This window comes from Gymnoscopelus braueri, assembly GCF_963280865.1.
Source record: "Gymnoscopelus braueri genome assembly, chromosome: 7".
Taxonomy (NCBI): Eukaryota; Metazoa; Chordata; class Actinopteri; order Myctophiformes; family Myctophidae; genus Gymnoscopelus; species Gymnoscopelus braueri.
Genome location: NC_137608.1, coordinates 31,553,700 through 31,570,822, shown reverse-complemented (window position 1 = coordinate 31,570,822; position 17,123 = coordinate 31,553,700). Strand labels below are relative to the sequence as shown.

Sequence of the window (17,123 nt, the reverse complement as noted above, 5' to 3'; positions counted from 1 at the left end):
CTTTTGGAAAGCCAGGGAGTAAGTAGTCATTTATACTGTTATGGCGCAATAAGGACATTCTTTGAGAAAAATTTCTAATAAAGAAAAGATGGTCACCACTTTGGAATCACTTAAGGGGAGAGCAACGGGTTGGCAGGGTGTATTCATATTGATTGGCTGTGGTCAGGATGCCACATTGGCCCTTTCAGTGTGACCATGCGTATAGTTTTCAACAAGTAATTTCACGTAATGCTAGACATGTTTTGGGACATGTTTTTTATGAACAAAATCATAATAGCCAAAAAATATGTAAATGATATTATCCAAACATTTTTCAAAACATTCAGTTAATTCCAAACCATTTCCAGGAATTTCATGACGTGGGAACCCTGTTATACTTAAGTAATATTTATGTAAGTAACAGTACTTCTACTTGAGTAGGATATTCTAGTATTATTTCCATCCTAACTTACTGGAATACAGAATTTTGGTTTGTACTCATAAAATAAAAAAGTAACTATCTATGTTCCTCACTCCAGGATGTAGTTATTCAGGCCTTTTGTAGATTGTCTCTTCGTTGCCTTCTTTCATAGCTGCATATCTAGCCACAGTGAACAGGTAATCGCTCAATCTGAATGGATAATGGAATAATTCAGAAGGAGGTCAATAAATCATGCTGTACATTGTGTTCCTGTGGTTGTGCATTAAATTCCACAGAAGCCATGTACTGACCTGTTTAAAAACTTGGCAACATCTTGATCTGCTTCACCTGAGCGCACAATAGGAGCAACACTGAAATAGGAGAAGAGAGCTGTCAGCCAACTGTGTCAGTACTATCACGACTAACTAGGCCATTTTGAGGAATATTTTATGATTTTATAACGGTGGAATACTCTTGAACTGACCTGCGCTCTGCTCGGCGACAGATTGTCCGAGCTACATGCAAAGCAGCACTGCTCTTGCCTCCAGACTGTGGAATGTAATATGCAAGTGTTAACATGATATACTACTGTATATCACGAAAGACTGCACTCTGACCACAGCCTCGTTTCAGTGTGAGTGGGCTTACTTACAGGTAAAATGAAGTTGGTGAGTGGTGGGAGTACGTCTGTGAATTTATCAATCCAGCTTTCCAAGTCCTCCACTGGTTGAGAGGAAAACCTGGTTTTCTCTAATCAAAAAGAAAGAAAAAATTGGCAGGTAGATCCTGGATCACTTCAATAAGTCAAATGCTATTAAATGCACTGTACTAAATAAAAATGTAAATTACTTATATGACTTTCTCTCGCAGATGACAGAGGAGTGGCAATATTTGACCCCACATCTTGTAATATGCACTGTATCTATGGGAGGAGAAATAGGCATTTAATGTGCAAGTATATTATTTAATTTGTCAGCACTACTGGAAGCTGGTAGAAGTTGGAATTCCAACCTTGTCTAGCTGATAAGTGAACTCGTGGCCCTTTTCAATGCAGAACTCCCTGGCCAACCTGTAGAATTAAAGCTGATTACTTTGAGTTAGCCAGACGAAAAGACATGAATTCAAAGCTGATAGTGACATGACTACAATTAATAATAATAATAATAATAATAATAATAATAACACATTTCATACCCTATGGCTGATGACAATTCATCTGTAGCTCCCAATGCTTCAAACACGTGATCTTCTTTCGGCCTCCTTTCTCCTGTGTAGGTGCTGGAAAAACCTATGAGAAAATGTAATAAAAGCTAATTCCATCTGACTTGAATTTACGATAGAAATGTGTAATCATCATCACTGTTCACTGGTGCCTTTTGGATACAGGATAGGTGGGCACTGGGCACTATGGACATATGGGCACATCTATGTGAAAAGTATGAGAAAAGTAATGTAAAGTATACATGATGTGAACATGCACAGTACATCATTATCAGACTTAATTTTCTCCTTCAACTTCTTGTTTATGACCCAAAATGACTGTATATACAGGTTTTGTAGCAATTGTATAAATATTAGGCCTTAATTGTCAAATGTTTAAGCATGTTCTAATTATGTATACTTTACTCAAAAACATTTTCCAAATATACTTATTTTTTTACATTTTGGATAAAATACCAATCGAGGTGTCCAGATGTCCCTAGGCCCGCCCACCTATCCTGTTACCGTGCATTTTAACTGACCTTTGTCTCCAGTTTTGGTGTAAATTTTAGGGATCTTAGAGTCTCCTTCGGTGACAAAACTGTTCAACGATAAAAAGCAAAACGTTTGCAAAATATGCATATGGTTAATACTAACAGGTAGTACTAGCTAAACATCATTACTTGCCTATATCTACTTTCCTGTGATAACACCATAGAGTGGATAACACAAGTTACACAACCACCAGTGTGTGTTGTAGCCTATACAACACACATAAACATAATGAAACATAAATCTAACTAACACAGCCATGTAACTACCTTCTCTCAAACCCAAGGGAAGCTCTTGTCCAATTCAGATTTAGACATTTTGCTGCTCTTATAATGCAACGTAATTGAGTTGGTTTGATAACAACTGAAGCCATGTTTGTTTTCAGTACAATCTATTTTGTCCCACAGGTATTCCGTAGCTGCCTGGTCAGCGTTGCCAGATTTTATGAGAGAAATAAGCAACCAGGTCTAGGAAAACAAGCCCAAAAGAAGCAACTAGGGCACCATAGTGACTACTACTATACTAGGCCATTTATGAGCACTTTAAACGTATATACGGTATACATTGAAAATAGCCACATAGCTACAAAATATCTACTATTTAAAAAAACATCTTGAAATAAAATGTGGAATATTTTTTTGAAACATTCTAACAAATCTAGTACGGGGCTCCCCTGGCACAAAACATTTCCAGATGGGGGTTAGGGGACAAATGCATATTAAGGGTTAGTAATGCATTTGGGTCAAGGTACATGACATGAAAATATTTGAGAACCACTGGTCAAAATAATTTAAAAATCCAAGTCCAAGTCCAATTAAACAACTATACTTTAGAAACAAGCCCTGCCCAAAAACACAAACCGCAACCTGCAACTATCAATATAGCAACTTTACAGTAAAACAAGCTCAAAGTCGCTTATAATATGCGGACATGGCAACACTGGGTAGCGGGCTGGTCATTTCATCGAACGACCAATGGCACCAGCATATGCACCAATACGTCGTAGGGAAACATGGCATTGTGATTGGATAAGCGTAAAATGTGTGTCGTTTGTTCGAGCGCTCATTGGCTGTTGCAAGCCGAAGCCACATTTTAGCTCCTCCTCATCTTCGGAATATCCATCGTTGCCATGTCCGCTTATTATAAGCGACTTTGGTCTTATTTTTCTGTTAAGTTGCTTGTAAATATTGTTTTTTTGGGGCTTATTTTATTTAAAACAAGCCAATTTTTCTTTTCATATATTCATTCCAAATATTTCTTTTCAAGATCTTTCTGAAAATAGCAGATCTACAAGCTCACAACGCGTCGCAATGTGAGCTTGTAGATCTTGTAAGTCCAGCGCTCATGTGGCCTATAGTCCCTTCTTTTAGGTTTGTTTTCAGAGACCTGGCTGCTTATTTCTCTCACAGAATCTGGCAATACCGTGTGTATGCCTGTTTTGTTGTGACAGTTCACACATTGCACTGGATGAATGGAGGTTTCTTTTAGGTGTCATTTTTTAGGTCGACTTTAATACTTTCTCGGACCGTAGAAGTGCTGTGATTAACAGTTTATGTCGCTGTGAGACATTCTGAACATACGGCAACGAACTACGAGAAGGAGACATATATCTTGGGCACATGTGCTAATGGTAGCTTTGCTGTCTCTAAGGATTAACGTTATAGTTGGCATAACACGTTTAAATAGAATCCGCTGACGGACTACCTTTTTCTTAGAAGAATTATAGACATGCAGGTGAAAGAATGCATCGTGTCTGCTCCAGGAAAAGCTATCCTTCATGGAGAACATGCAGTTGTTCATGGAAAGGTTAGTTTCCAGGATTCACCAGCTCAATAAAAGTATCATACTGCAATGTAGAAATACTCTATTACAAGTAAAAGTCCGGAATTCAAAATTTACTTGAGTAAAAGTGCACAAGTATTGGTATCAACATGTGCTTAAAGTACCAAAAGTAGAAAGTATAATATTTGCCTCTGGAATGTAGTGGAGTAGAAGTAAAAGTACTGAAAATTGGAAATATTCCAGTAAAAATACCTCAACATTGTACTTAAGTACAGTACTTGAGTAAATGTACTTAGTTACTTTACACCACTGGTCTGTGACTGATTGTCGGGTGAAAGACAATATCAACCATGCTTTGTGAGAGCACTTGTACTTAAGTCTATATGATGTTTTCCAAATGTATTTCTTTGACTGTATAACTGCATTGCTATCTTTTTTTAAAAATCAATAATACTCCATACTAGGTGGCTCTGGCAGTGAGTTTGAACCTGAGAACATATTTATGGTTGAAGCCGAGCTCTACGGGGAAAGTTGGTATCAATCTTCCAAATATCGACACATTCATCTGCTGGGATCTGTCTGAACTGAAGCAGCTTCTTCCCGACTCTTGTGGTAAGGAATGGTGAAGAGTAGAGTTGAGCAATGTTCGGATATAATCTCTAGTCTAGAGGAAGATATAATCTGTTATTATCTGTTAAAACATATTATATAGAAAGTATTTGTATATTCATTTATCTTGATTTGCATCACAACTGTCCAAAAAGAAAGCTGTAGCTTTTATTTATTATATATATATATATATATATATATATATATATATATATATATATATATATATATATATATAGTGTATACACACACACACACACACACACACACACACACACACACACACACACACACACACACACACACACACACACACACACAGGGAATTTGTTTTTGATATTCATTAATATTCAGACTCACTCATACATGATGATAATTTGATCATTCACAATTCACCATGACCCATTTCATTGCTAATATAGTAGATTCTATTTCTACACCCTGTGGTGTACAAATTGCTTTGGCATTTAGACTACAACTAGTTTTAATGTAATTAATCAAGAACTGGTTAAAGTGTCTGAACCTACAGGCCAAATGAAAGGCATATGAACAAGTGACTTCGCTCTAAAAACTGTCAAAGATGTATGCTTTCTAATGCAGTTTACAAATAAAATAGGCCTACATAAAACATAGGTGACAGACATGTCTCTGTCTGCATTCATTTTACAAATCAGTTGCTAATTGTTTTGTGTTGACATTCTTCTTATAGCTAAGAGGGAGGAGATAAAACTGCTGGATGCTGAACTCATCAAGAGACTTCGTGAATTTATTGGCGTAACTAATGGGAACCTGGATACTCGCAGCATGGCCACCTTATCATTCCTCTACATTTACCTCTCTCTGTTTGGATCGGGGTGAGCAGCTAACTAAAACATTACTTTGCTAGTGGCAAAATAAAAATCTGTAGCTGTGGACTCTTGTACTATGATATTTAGAGGTTGTCCAATATGGATTCTTCAAGGCCAATACCAATTATGATATTTTGGAGAACAGGAAGGCAGACTTTCTTTTCTCTCTCTCTCAAAGATTCTGATATCCGGAATACCTAAAGGGCATCTGGTTCCACTGACCACCTGTCCGTCTGTGCACGTGCCACTGCCTTTCATGTTTACCGTATTTTATATTTCAAATACTCAAATACATGTGACTTTAAACTTTAGCCATCTAACTCTCTTCCTCTGTTTTTTGTGGCCAAAGGCCAAGTTGACCAATAGCACCTCAGGCTGCTAGGTGCATGACATCAGACCTCTGGCCATAGCCAAGTCTGCAGGGTGTGCAACCAGCCTGGTGAAGTGAAAAAAACTAAACTGATAAAAAAAACTGTTATTGTTATTTCAGCACTTTCGCTTTTATAAAAAAATATGGTTGATATTTTTGGCTAAAGGAGATCATCACTGACCACATAAGTAGCCATGTTTTCAGCAGGGGGATGAGGCTGTCCCGATTTTTATGGCTTCACCTCTGAACATTGCATTGGGATTCTTTGCAGCTTTGTTCACATACTGCACACATAGTAACTTACTATCAATAGCAAAAAAATGTACTACATTAAATAATTTCATCATCATCATAACCTTTATTTCAACTCGGAGTACAGTTGAGGGCAAGCCCTCATTTTCAATGTAGCCGAGATACAACATAATCAGCATAATCAACAGGAATACATTTACATACATCAATTAATTAATAATCAGAGAATAGAAATACTCAGTATTTCAACGAAAGAACAGGAACTTTAAATAAAACAGTTACAGTCTGGTACAAAGGTGCTGGAAACCATTGCTCTATATTGACCCAATGAGGGCAGTAGCCTGATTTTTAGGGACTTCTGAAGCTCATTCCAGGCAGATGGTGCACTAACAGAGAATGCTGCCTTGCCTAGTTCTGAATTCACAAATGGAACCTTGAGCGTCAGGAAGTCACTCGAACGGGTCTGGTGGGTACTAGGCTTCTGATCCAACATATTACAAATATATGGGGGGAGCATTCCTGAGATAGCTTTAAAAATAAACAGATACCAGTGCTTATCACGTCTCACAGAGAGTGAGGATAAGCCTGCGTTCTCATAAAGAGTACAGTGATGTGTACCATAACTGTCACCTTTCATGACCGGCGGAAAGATGCTAATGTATCCGTGTCCTGTGAGTCCTCATCAAATTATTGGCTTACCATGAATTCAATGCTTCATGGGGAGTGTAATTGATAGAAAATAAGTACTTTTTTGGGTGAACTACTCCTTTAATCTTCTGAAAACCCTTGTGTCAAAGAAACATTTCAAACTGGTCAAAGTGACTCATAGTGTGCATTGAGTTTTATCACTGAACCAGAAGTATCTCTTGTTCTGGTAAAAGACATTGGGCCCGATTCACTAAGCTGTTTACACCCATATTTTGAGTGCTTTATGGTCTTAAATGGGGGATGCAAAGGATCTTCCATATGAACGCGCCTCTGACATGAGGAACAACTGTGATCCGCACATATCATGGATTTACACACCCCTTTGTGAATTGCACGTCGGTTTTTGCTTAGAGAAAGTAAACCCTCCTTTAGTCACTTTATTTACACTGATATTTACGAACAGCTTAGTGAATCGGGCCCAAGGACGCTATGTTAGTGTTGGAGACTTCAGCATCTGGAAACAGGGAAAATGTTCAGGCATATTACAGCTGCAGGTTGTTGGTATGCTTAATCAGTCCTGACACAGTGCTGGCGTGTCTGAGAGAGGTGATGGGTTCTGACAGGATGGCCACTAATGAGAGTCTGGCACTAGGCCACACTGCAGCCTTTAACAAGTCTGGATGTGTTTGTCCCCTGGGAGAGGAGCCGGACAATTAGTTTAGAGTATCCCCCTGTCTGCCCAAAACAGCTTCCCTGACGGACAACATTGACAGCTAGCTGAGCAAGTTTCTGTCGCATATACACATGCTTTGCTTCAACCATGTTGATTCTGACCAGAGTGAAGGAAATAAAATAAGGTTTTGAGTATTTCCCAAATAAGCCATTGTAACAAAAGCTTTTATTTTAATTGGTACTCAGATACCATTCAAAATCGCTATTCCCAACCACTTCAGTGTTGGTACTATTCATTTTGTCATTACATTTTATAAAGGACGACTTTTCAACCTTTCTTCATATAATTGGTCCTCAGTAATGCTCATGATAATATGGTACCATTTTTGTCTACTCTGTGTCTCAGAGGAGGGCTGTGGACAGTTCAGAAACCGGAACTGGAAAGTTAGCATGCTATAATGGAAGCCATTGTTCTCGCGTTAATAAAAATCGAAATATAAAATATGAAATGAAACTGCCTAACGATGATGTCATTGGTAGGCGAGTTTCCGAACTGTAGACAGCCCTCCTCTGAGACACAGAGTGAGTAGGAAAAAAATTGTACCATCATGAACATTTGTGAGGACCAATTATATGAAGATAGGTTGAAAATTGGCAAAGTCGTCCTTTAATAATCATTGGCAGAATCTGGTATTACATTAACTAAATGCATTTATTTGCTAAAATGTCTTTTTTTCCCTCATTTGTGGAAGAGATTTGCCCAGTTTGACAGTGACTGTGTGGTCAGAGTTGCCAACTGGAGCAGGACTTGGGTCAAGTGCTGCCTTCTCTGTGTGCCTCGCAGCTGCTCTGCTCTCTGCCAGTGGAGCCATTCCCACTCCTCTCAAAGACTGGGACATCACCGCCAGGTAATGTCATTGTAGGACCGTATTCACACGCCGACAATTTTGCTCTTAACGTCATACCGAGGTGAGCATGATACCCGACTATGATGTAAAAGCAAACCCGCCGCTGTGTGATTTATGGTCAATTGAGAGACCCATTCGCTATCATGTGCTATGTACTGTGAATCTATTTATGTAGACCACATTTGTCATGTGCAGAATAAGTATATGCTCTTAATGGGGCATCTCAACTTAAAACAAGTAACACAATTACACATATTCACACCCATATTCACACTTAATTCTGCTCATCATTTGGTTTGAGACTGAGTTATATTAAGACACAATGGGTATGAAAGTCACTATTATGGGTGTTACATGTTTTTTGTGCTTTTTTTCTGCACTTTGTGTAAATCTAGGTGGAGTCAGGAACATATGGAGCTAATTAACAGTTGGGCATTTCAGGGAGAGATGATCATTCATGGTAATCCTTCAGGGGTGGACAATGCTGTAGGCACATGGGGTAAGCACTGAATCTTATCGGCTTTCCAAATATGTTGTTACTAGATTTGCTATATTGCGCTGATCAGAGAAATGGTCACTGAGTTATGGCCATTTATGCCGTAAAGCTCCATATGTGTGCAATTTCCCCCTGATGTGGCCCCTGGTGTTACTATATAAGCTCATGGTCGAACGCTGAACAGTGTTTGTGCCAAGTTTGGTGCGGATGGGAGCAACGGTGTGCCTGTGGCCCCCAGGGGCCCCTAACGTAGAATATTTTACATTTGGAGAATGTACAGTATTCTGTGACTGTGATAAGCTCTGTTCTGCAAATGTGTGCTTTGGAGACATAAAAAACACTAATTAGACTACAGTAAGTTCCACATGTTGTAACAGAAGTTTTAGTTAGGAGTATTGTAATTTGTAAGAGCATTCACTCTTACACAAACAAGTTTATTTCAGATGGTGTATAACATGAACAGGAATATTTCAACTATAATTGCACTTAAACCGTTATTCCTTTTATGCTATTTTATTTGATGGTTTATTTATCCTTAAAAGCGTTTTCATGGCTCATGTAAAGCACTTTAAAGTTTGAATTGCCTACGCAAATAAATAAATAAATGTGCCTTATCTTGACTTACCTATATCCCTTTTCATCACCACAGACACTTTATGTACTCAGGCAGTCATGTGATAGTATTTCTTTAAATTGTACGTTATTATACAGCTCTAATATTCACTTCCCTTCATGTAGGTGGCATGCTGAGATTCTTGTCAGGGAAGATTATACCGCTGAGCAGGTACTATTATTCTGTTGCAATTAAAATGATGAGCACAATTAAAACAATTAAGATGTAGCGGAGATCACGTTTATTTATTGCATTAACAAAGCAGCAGCTTGGTAAATATTGCTCTGCTGAGAGCTCAATAATCTGTCTGTACTCTTATTTCTAGAGTGCCATTGTTGAGAATCCTCCTCACAAACACCAAAGTGCCACGTAGCACCAAGGTACTTGTTGCTGGGGTGAAGGACAAAATGAACAAGGTACTAAATGGTTACTTCATCCCCTGTGTATTACTTCCCAACACTGTAATTAATAAAATCTCCAGTGCGTTAGCATCACAGTCACTCTAGTGCCTGATGTAGAATGTAGAAAACATTGAAATTAAACTCTAGGACAGCACCCCTGTGTGCTGTTGCCGTGGTGACACCAGCAGGTGTGTGTATTTCCGCTTGAGATGGAGACACACGGGGACTACAAATTTCACGCCCACTTTTGAGACAGCGCCGCTACTCGAGGTCCGTTAGAACGATGAACTGCAGCTGCCAATGCATTCCCTATGAGAGGATATGAAAGTTAGCCTACTTTTAAAATTATCCTGCATTAACTGAAGACGATATTGATTTAAATAAAAATATGTTTCCAAATGTATGGAGTGTCTTTGTCAACATATCTTCTTGTTTTCTTAATAGTTGATGTGTTTCACATTTAATTTGCCACTTTAACGAGTTACCCATAATGTTAACACAGCAGAGGGTAGACAGCAGACAGGCATTTCAGTGACATCACTGTCTTTACGAGCGCCGAGCGCCGACCGACAGCGTACCCACTGTAGAGGCAGGAGAGGCGGTCGCCTGCCCAACTAAGACCTCACCCCTCCTTTAAAAAAAAATAACCCGAAAATGTGTCATTGCGTGCTTAATGTCCTCAAAGTCACGCATCCAACAAGCTTTGAACTGAGCAGATTGGACCTTCTGTTCCAGATATAATGACCAAAACCTATTGAAAACGGCCACTTTCGCCAGTTTTCTGGGTATTGAAAACCTGAAGGGATGCGTCCGTAACGTAACCACTTAAACTCAGGATCTCCGATGCTAGCGGTTTTGACATACTGATGGAGTATATTATAGTATATTGTGGGTAGTATATCGAGATGAAAGATATGGGACATTAAAAAAGACAAATTAAACAAATGGGACAGATAATTAGAACACAAAAAAAATCGCTACAGCCTCAGTAGTTAACCAGTGAAATGACGGTATTTTACACTGCCTCTCATAGAGATTGCATTGAGAGCTGCAGTTCATCGTTCTAACGGACCCCGAGTGTCAAAAGTGGGCGTGGATTTGTAGGCCTTCCGCTTCCGGCCGTGTGTCTCTATGGAGGTAAGCCTTAAATGAGATGGAGGTAAGCCTTAAAGGAGGAGTTCACCCAAAAAATGACTTATTTTCTATCAATTGCACACCCTATGAAGCCTTGAATCCATGGATTCTTTTTTGTTTTTGTTAAATTCTTAAGCTAATAATTTGATTCCCGTCTCCTACCGGCTAATTGTGTCTCCTACCGGAAATACACACGGTCATCAAATTATTGTCTTAGGAATGCCACAAAAACTAAAATAAATCCATGAAATCAAGGCTTCATGGCGTGTGTAATTGATAGAAAATAAGTCATTTTTTTGGGTGAACTTCTCCTTTAATGGTGTGGAGGCAGTGCTGTGATCACGACATTTAAAAGTTACAGTCGCACTTGTGTAGTCACTTTTTAACAATCTATATACACACATGGTTTGCTCTGTGCATACAGTTCACTTGCACACAATACCTTGTAGATCGGCACGTCTTTAGTTTACACCTATAATGACATGCCCAAAATAGGGACACAAGGTTGAAAGTTGTTAATAAACAATATCTATCCCCCCTTTTCTTCTGTCATTTGTAGTTTCCTTCTATCATGTACCCTGTGCTTGAGTCAGTGGATGCCATTTCCTGCACTTGCGAGAAAACCCTCGCAGACATGACAAGTGAACCCATCACAGGAGAGCACTACAATGTTCTGGAGGTACAGAGCATGTTGACAGTATTGCCAAGATCAAGATTGACCAATATGTTAAATAACGGTAATTAAAATAATAATCCATAATTGGTAAGATTTTTTAGCTAACTCTTCAACTCATGAATGTGCATTTCATATTTTATATCCAGGCGATTTATTTCAACCCACACAGAGCCACAATGTGGGTTCTAACTACAGCTTGTGTAATGTCAAATACTGTGTTTAGGAGCTTATTGACATTAACCAGCACCACCTGAATGTGATGGGCGTTGGACACACTGCCCTGGACACACTATGCAGTGTCACTCTGGCCAGAGGACTTCACAGTAAGCTGACAGGCGCTGGAGGAGGGGGATGTGGCATAACCCTCCTAAGACCTGGTAATGTACCTTACTTGTAACTTAATGTATTCATTTATTCTTTTCTTACTTTTAACTTTTATATCCGGCAGAAACCTTTTATCTCCAAATGTATATATTTTTTTAAATGGCGACACAGAGCGGTGGGCTTCCGACTCTCTTTGCCGTAACTTGAAACATTTCAAGTGCTAAAAATGTACCACGTTATGACATGATAACTTATGATAAACGTTATGACATGAAATGTTTCACGTTATAATGTGATAACATGTCATGTTAAAATGTGATAACTTCTCATGTTATAACAAGATAAAAGTGTATCACGTTATAGCGTTTCACGTTTTAATAAGATAATATCTTGTTCTGATGACTTGTTTCTTAGAAACTTTTCACGTTATGTGATTTAAATAAATGACATTTTCCTGACATGGCAGCAATACACTTATGTAAACAAGAGCTTGTGACAAAATAATATCTACATTGGATCCACTGGAACACAGGTTCTGTTTTCCATTTACTGAAACGTAACGGTTTTGGACATACACTTTTTCCACCCAACAGCGAAGATATGCCTTACTGTGTATAATAACTGGTGAAGAGGATACTGTCTATCATTCAGTCTTCGGCAACGCAAACGGACAGAGAACCTGAATTATTTGTGTTTGTTTATGCCCGCAGCCTTTAACACACATCATTTGAATATGTATTCAGCCCCCCTAAATAGCACCCCAAATCATGTTCTTTGTTAGCACGTGTTGCTTGTATCTCTGTCTATTGCAACTATTGTCAACAAACTAGTTTCCTAAAATTAGTCTCCTAAAATGCTCTCCCAAGTCTTTGAGCTCAAGTTTTTGATTTAAGGAAGTAGGCACAAAGTGAGGTGACATATGCTGGTTTGCCAGTGTCTTAAAAGTTGCTCTTGTATTTGAGGTCTTACATTTTCAACATGATTTATGGTTAGTACATAGTAAAGTCCTCAAAGTTAATTTATCCATTTGTAACTCAGAGAGTATATACACATTTAACCAAATAGACCCTCAGCGTTAAATAAACGCTGAGGATTTTACTGTGTACTAGCACAGCCTTGCAGCTGTGTCTACCCTGTCCAGGTTAAGTGCTAAAACTTTTCTCTTGCTACCTTATTATGTCTCAGCAGGGTACTACCAGACCTCTGGTAGGAAAGAATTCATAGCACACCCCCTATTTTTGCACATCTTGAGGATTACCGAGTTGAGAGATCAGGATATTTGTTTGGCTCCAGTTGTGGCACCTCCTGCCGTGTGCCCTTCTGCTGTTAGCTAGAGGGGCTTTGCAGGTTCACTTCTCACAGCAGAGCTCACATTGTCACACCTGGCTGTGAAACCACCTCTGCAAAGCTTCCAGTCACTTGCTCTGAATTGCAGTCTTTAATTCCACGGCAGTTGTAGCAAGTCCTATTAGCTTCTAGCTAGACATGAGTAATGTGATCCCTTTTTCACTTGCATGTACAATTATACCTTGACTTGACATGACTCTTTTTAATTTGTAGAGACGGATTGCTTAGTTATCCAGAACACTATTCAGGACCTGCAAGGCTTTGGCTTTGACTGCTGGGAAACGAGCATTGGTGGCCCTGGTGTTCAGCAGCATTCTCCTCATTCTGTGAAGGAGGAGATTTTGGAAGTTTTAAACCTTTACTGACTGAGGGCCCACAACTGGCTACAGCTGAACAAGCAAACATAATGGACTATGGACCTTTATTAGTAATGCATCAAGACCTATGTGAGATCCACATAGCTTCCACGGGTAGCTGGAATGAATCATGGAACTTGTAATGTCAATAACTTGTCTGCAAGGTGATAATTGCTGCAGTATTACAATGTTAGTTCATGTTGTACAATCAAATATGATGGTGCAACTCATAATGGATACAAGCTGATGTTTTCATTTTGTGGACTGGCTGTCCTTCAATAGGCCCACTGTGTATCGTGGAGTGAAAAGGATGTTATTTTATGTGCTGGAGTGATTGCTTGAGCTCTTTGTCCAGTAGATGGCATCAAAGTTGCAAAATTGACTTGTTTCTTTTAGTAGAGGCTAGAATGAGAGAGGTTGATTGATGATTGTGTCATAAGTCATAAAAGATTTTAATTTGTAATTGTAATATTTTTACACTATAGAAACAACCTCTCTTAACTGATAAGTTGACCAATCAGTCAGTCAGTTGTGGTATTATAATATGCGCTGGTCTGAATATCAAATGGGTAAAAAGATGATCTCATAAGAATGAAAAAAGAAAGTGTTATTTACAATTCCTACATCCATACATGCCTAATGTTTCTGAGAATGTATTATTGAATGACCTGGGATCAGGAGATGATAACTTAACAAATACAATATGAATACCATTTATGTATTTGATGTGAAAGTCTCCCATATAAATCATTTACAAGACGCCTGTTGGCTGCTTCTAAGAAAAAGCTAAGATATACAGTAGCTATAATTCTAACATTCATTCATTACATTTTCTCATAAAAGTCTAAATCAAATATGTAACATTGGGGTATGTAATATTGAGTCTAATATCAGTTTTTTTGCAAATCTTGCCAGGTTTCGCTTCATAATTACATGAGAGGTGCTGCACATTTGTATTATTCGTTTTTCCTGTGTGTGTGTGTGTGTGTGTGGGCGGCCTCCATGGATTCTCTGGATCCTCGGGATTACCTCCACTTTATTGTGGATCAACAGCAACCAGCGTCCTTCTGTGAGTCACTCTTACATTTGTGCTGACTGACACACACACACTCACGCTCACCCCCACACACACACATCTACAGTACACATCTTCAAACACACACAGACACATACACGGGTTACCAATTTTTTTTGTCTCAATAGCTCATCCCTCTAATCATGACAAAATATTCTGTAACTGCTGTGGAAGCAGAATATGAACCTACTGTATTTAGAATTTAGAAAAAAGATTTAGGAAAAAGGTAATTTTGTGATTTATGAGTTTTGAATTTCCATTTCATTTTCAGTATTTTTTTAAAATATCATATAGATTGAGCGGTGCAACTCTGGCACTTTGTGTGAATAAACGGACATTTGTCACCCTCCCTGCCTTTCCGCCTGGCGCCCCCTCTGTCCTCCTGAATTGTGTCATCTTCATGTCAGGGCAGCCCCCTGTCAGTGCACGGCACAGTTGCCCCTAACCCCTGCTGGAATTTAATTACCACTGCGCTTTTCAATTGAAATGGCATTGACGAGGGGTGGGGGGTGGGGACAAGAGGGAGACAGCAGCGCTAGTTTCATTTGAAGCCCCTCTCTTTCTTTTCCCTCTCATTCTCTCTCGCTCCCTTTTACCCCTGCGAGGCACAGATGGTATTTTTTTTTTTTTATCAATGTCAGCGCCAGCTTCTTTCTGCTCTGATGAATAGATTCTAAGGAGGCCCTGACATTATTTCAGATAACAGAGGGAGCGAGGAAAGGGGGTCAAGGATAGAGAGAGAATGTCAGAACTGGAGAGATGAAATGAAAACAGTATGCAAACCTCAAAGAGTTGTCCCCAGGAGGGAGGGAAGACTTACAAATCATTTATCGTTTTGCGTGTGTGTGTTTGTTTTGTCTGGATGAATCAGTCTAATTCTTTTTTTGTGTTATTTCTTTTGGCTTTTTTGAGAGGTATAGTGTAGAGAGACAGGAAACACTAAGAGAGTAGGGGAGTGACATACAGCAGATGGACTGGCCAGTCAGGAATCGAACCGGGGACTCATTGTCAGGCATTAGAGTCCATGTGGTATGTGCCCTAACTATCGGGTAGTTTTACACAGGGTCGCTCTGTGTAATTCATTTTGTAATGAAATGTTTAAATCTGTCCCTTTGCTGAGTGGTCATGTTCACTCTGGTCTCTCAGTGGACGGATGAAATGCTTGTCAGGAGCCATTAACTTTGAACACAGAATTAGCCCTGACTGACCGTATCACTTTGCTGTTGCCATAAGCGTTATTAACCGGGTTTCACCCTATGATCCCCCTCAGCCCCACCTATTTTTTTAGTTAAGTCTGGGCATTACAATGTACGGCCTATGCTGTTTCTGTGTAAAAATGTATGTATGTGCATGTATTTAGCTGTGTGTCTTGCATACAGTACATATATGATGAGATGCATGTCTTGGTGAAGAGGTAGCATGTTGACATGATTAAAGGGAAATGTGCTCCATGGGGAAGCGCTGTGTCACAGGGGCAATGACCATACTCTCCTATGGTCTGTTCAAGGCCCCAGACAGAGGCATTGACAAGGGCAATATCAACCTCTGGAGCCCCTGCTGGGTCTAGCTTGCAACTCTCAGTGATGATGGGCTGTGTGACCCTCCTGGGGGGAGTGTGCCCTTTAGGTAAGTAGGGGGTGGCTGGCAGTGTTGGTAACAGGGGTCTGCTGACCCCATTAAGGCAGCGGGATGTAGAGGAATCTGTCATAGAACTCGGAGCTGAAACATCACCCTGTTCCTTTAACCCTACCACTTTGTAGACGTGTAGACTGCTTTTTTCTAATGCTGAGAAAGAATGGGGCACACCCTTGTATAAACAATCAGTTGGAGTAGATGTCGGCCATGTTGCCTCAGCTGATTTGACTGACTGACAAATTTATTTCAACAGAGATTTCCATTGGGAGGATCTTTTCGCTCTAGGGGGACTACTCGTGATTCATGTCTGTCAAACTGGCCCATGGTGTCCAGACCTTGTGCACCAGTGTTATTGTAAACATAGAGCTTTGAAACACATTACACCAGTAGCGTGACTGTAGTTCACATCCCATTTTCCATCATGGAATTGTATCATGTCATTGTATCGATCGTGTAATTGATTCAGTGAAGTAGAGGGCACCTGCACGGTAGTATGTCATCCCTTAGTGCCGGGAGCTCTCTTGTTTAATTGCAGGCTAAGGCCCTGGTTTTCTTCTTGCCTTTGAAAAGCCTCATTGATTTTTATACCACCCTTCATCCTTGCTCTGCTCCGTTTTAAGAGCAAATCCCTTATGCCGAAGTTGCTCGGAATGTAAAAGCATGAAATCTGTCAGCGCTTTTCACAGGGTTTCCAGGTGCAATCCAGACACGTTGACATTGAAATGTAAAAAATCTGTCTTCTTGTGCGCTTAAAAAAAAAAAGAAGGAAGAGGAAGCACTTTATTCCTCGTCTGTCCCTCAGATGGGAAGGCTCAAGGCCAGTTA

The 17,123-nt window shown here is 39.6% G+C and overlaps 2 protein-coding genes across 3 annotated transcripts; one reads left to right on the top strand and one right to left on the bottom strand.

Annotated features, from left to right (window-relative positions):
* Nucleotides 1-9: 9 nt before the first annotated feature.
* Nucleotides 10-2,537, bottom strand: mmab (metabolism of cobalamin associated B). The gene is made up of 9 exons (XM_080432605.1): nt 2,422-2,537; nt 2,143-2,201; nt 1,595-1,688; nt 1,412-1,469; nt 1,250-1,322; nt 1,053-1,150; nt 885-949; nt 712-771; nt 10-610 (listed from the first exon to the last, which is right to left on the bottom strand). Exons 1-9 carry the CDS (start codon nt 2,523-2,525, stop codon nt 526-528), a joined length of 696 nt encoding a protein of 231 aa, XP_080288731.1. The 5' UTR covers nt 2,526-2,537; the 3' UTR covers nt 10-525.
* A 1,070-nt stretch (nt 2,538-3,607) lies between these two features.
* Nucleotides 3,608-15,037, top strand: mvk (mevalonate kinase). 2 transcript variants are annotated; one of them, XM_080432601.1, is made up of 10 exons: nt 3,608-3,958; nt 4,399-4,546; nt 5,253-5,397; nt 8,086-8,241; nt 8,637-8,740; nt 9,476-9,521; nt 9,676-9,766; nt 11,445-11,564; nt 11,785-11,938; nt 13,446-15,037. In XM_080432601.1, exons 1-10 carry the CDS (start codon nt 3,881-3,883, stop codon nt 13,595-13,597), a joined length of 1,194 nt encoding a protein of 397 aa, XP_080288727.1. In that variant the 5' UTR covers nt 3,608-3,880; the 3' UTR covers nt 13,598-15,037. The 2 variants fall into 2 exon arrangements, with proteins under 2 accessions (XP_080288727.1, XP_080288728.1); XM_080432602.1 differs by lacking the exon at nt 13,446-15,037 and having other exon boundaries at nt 11,445-11,622; nt 11,785-11,919.
* Nucleotides 15,038-17,123: the final 2,086 nt, after the last annotated feature.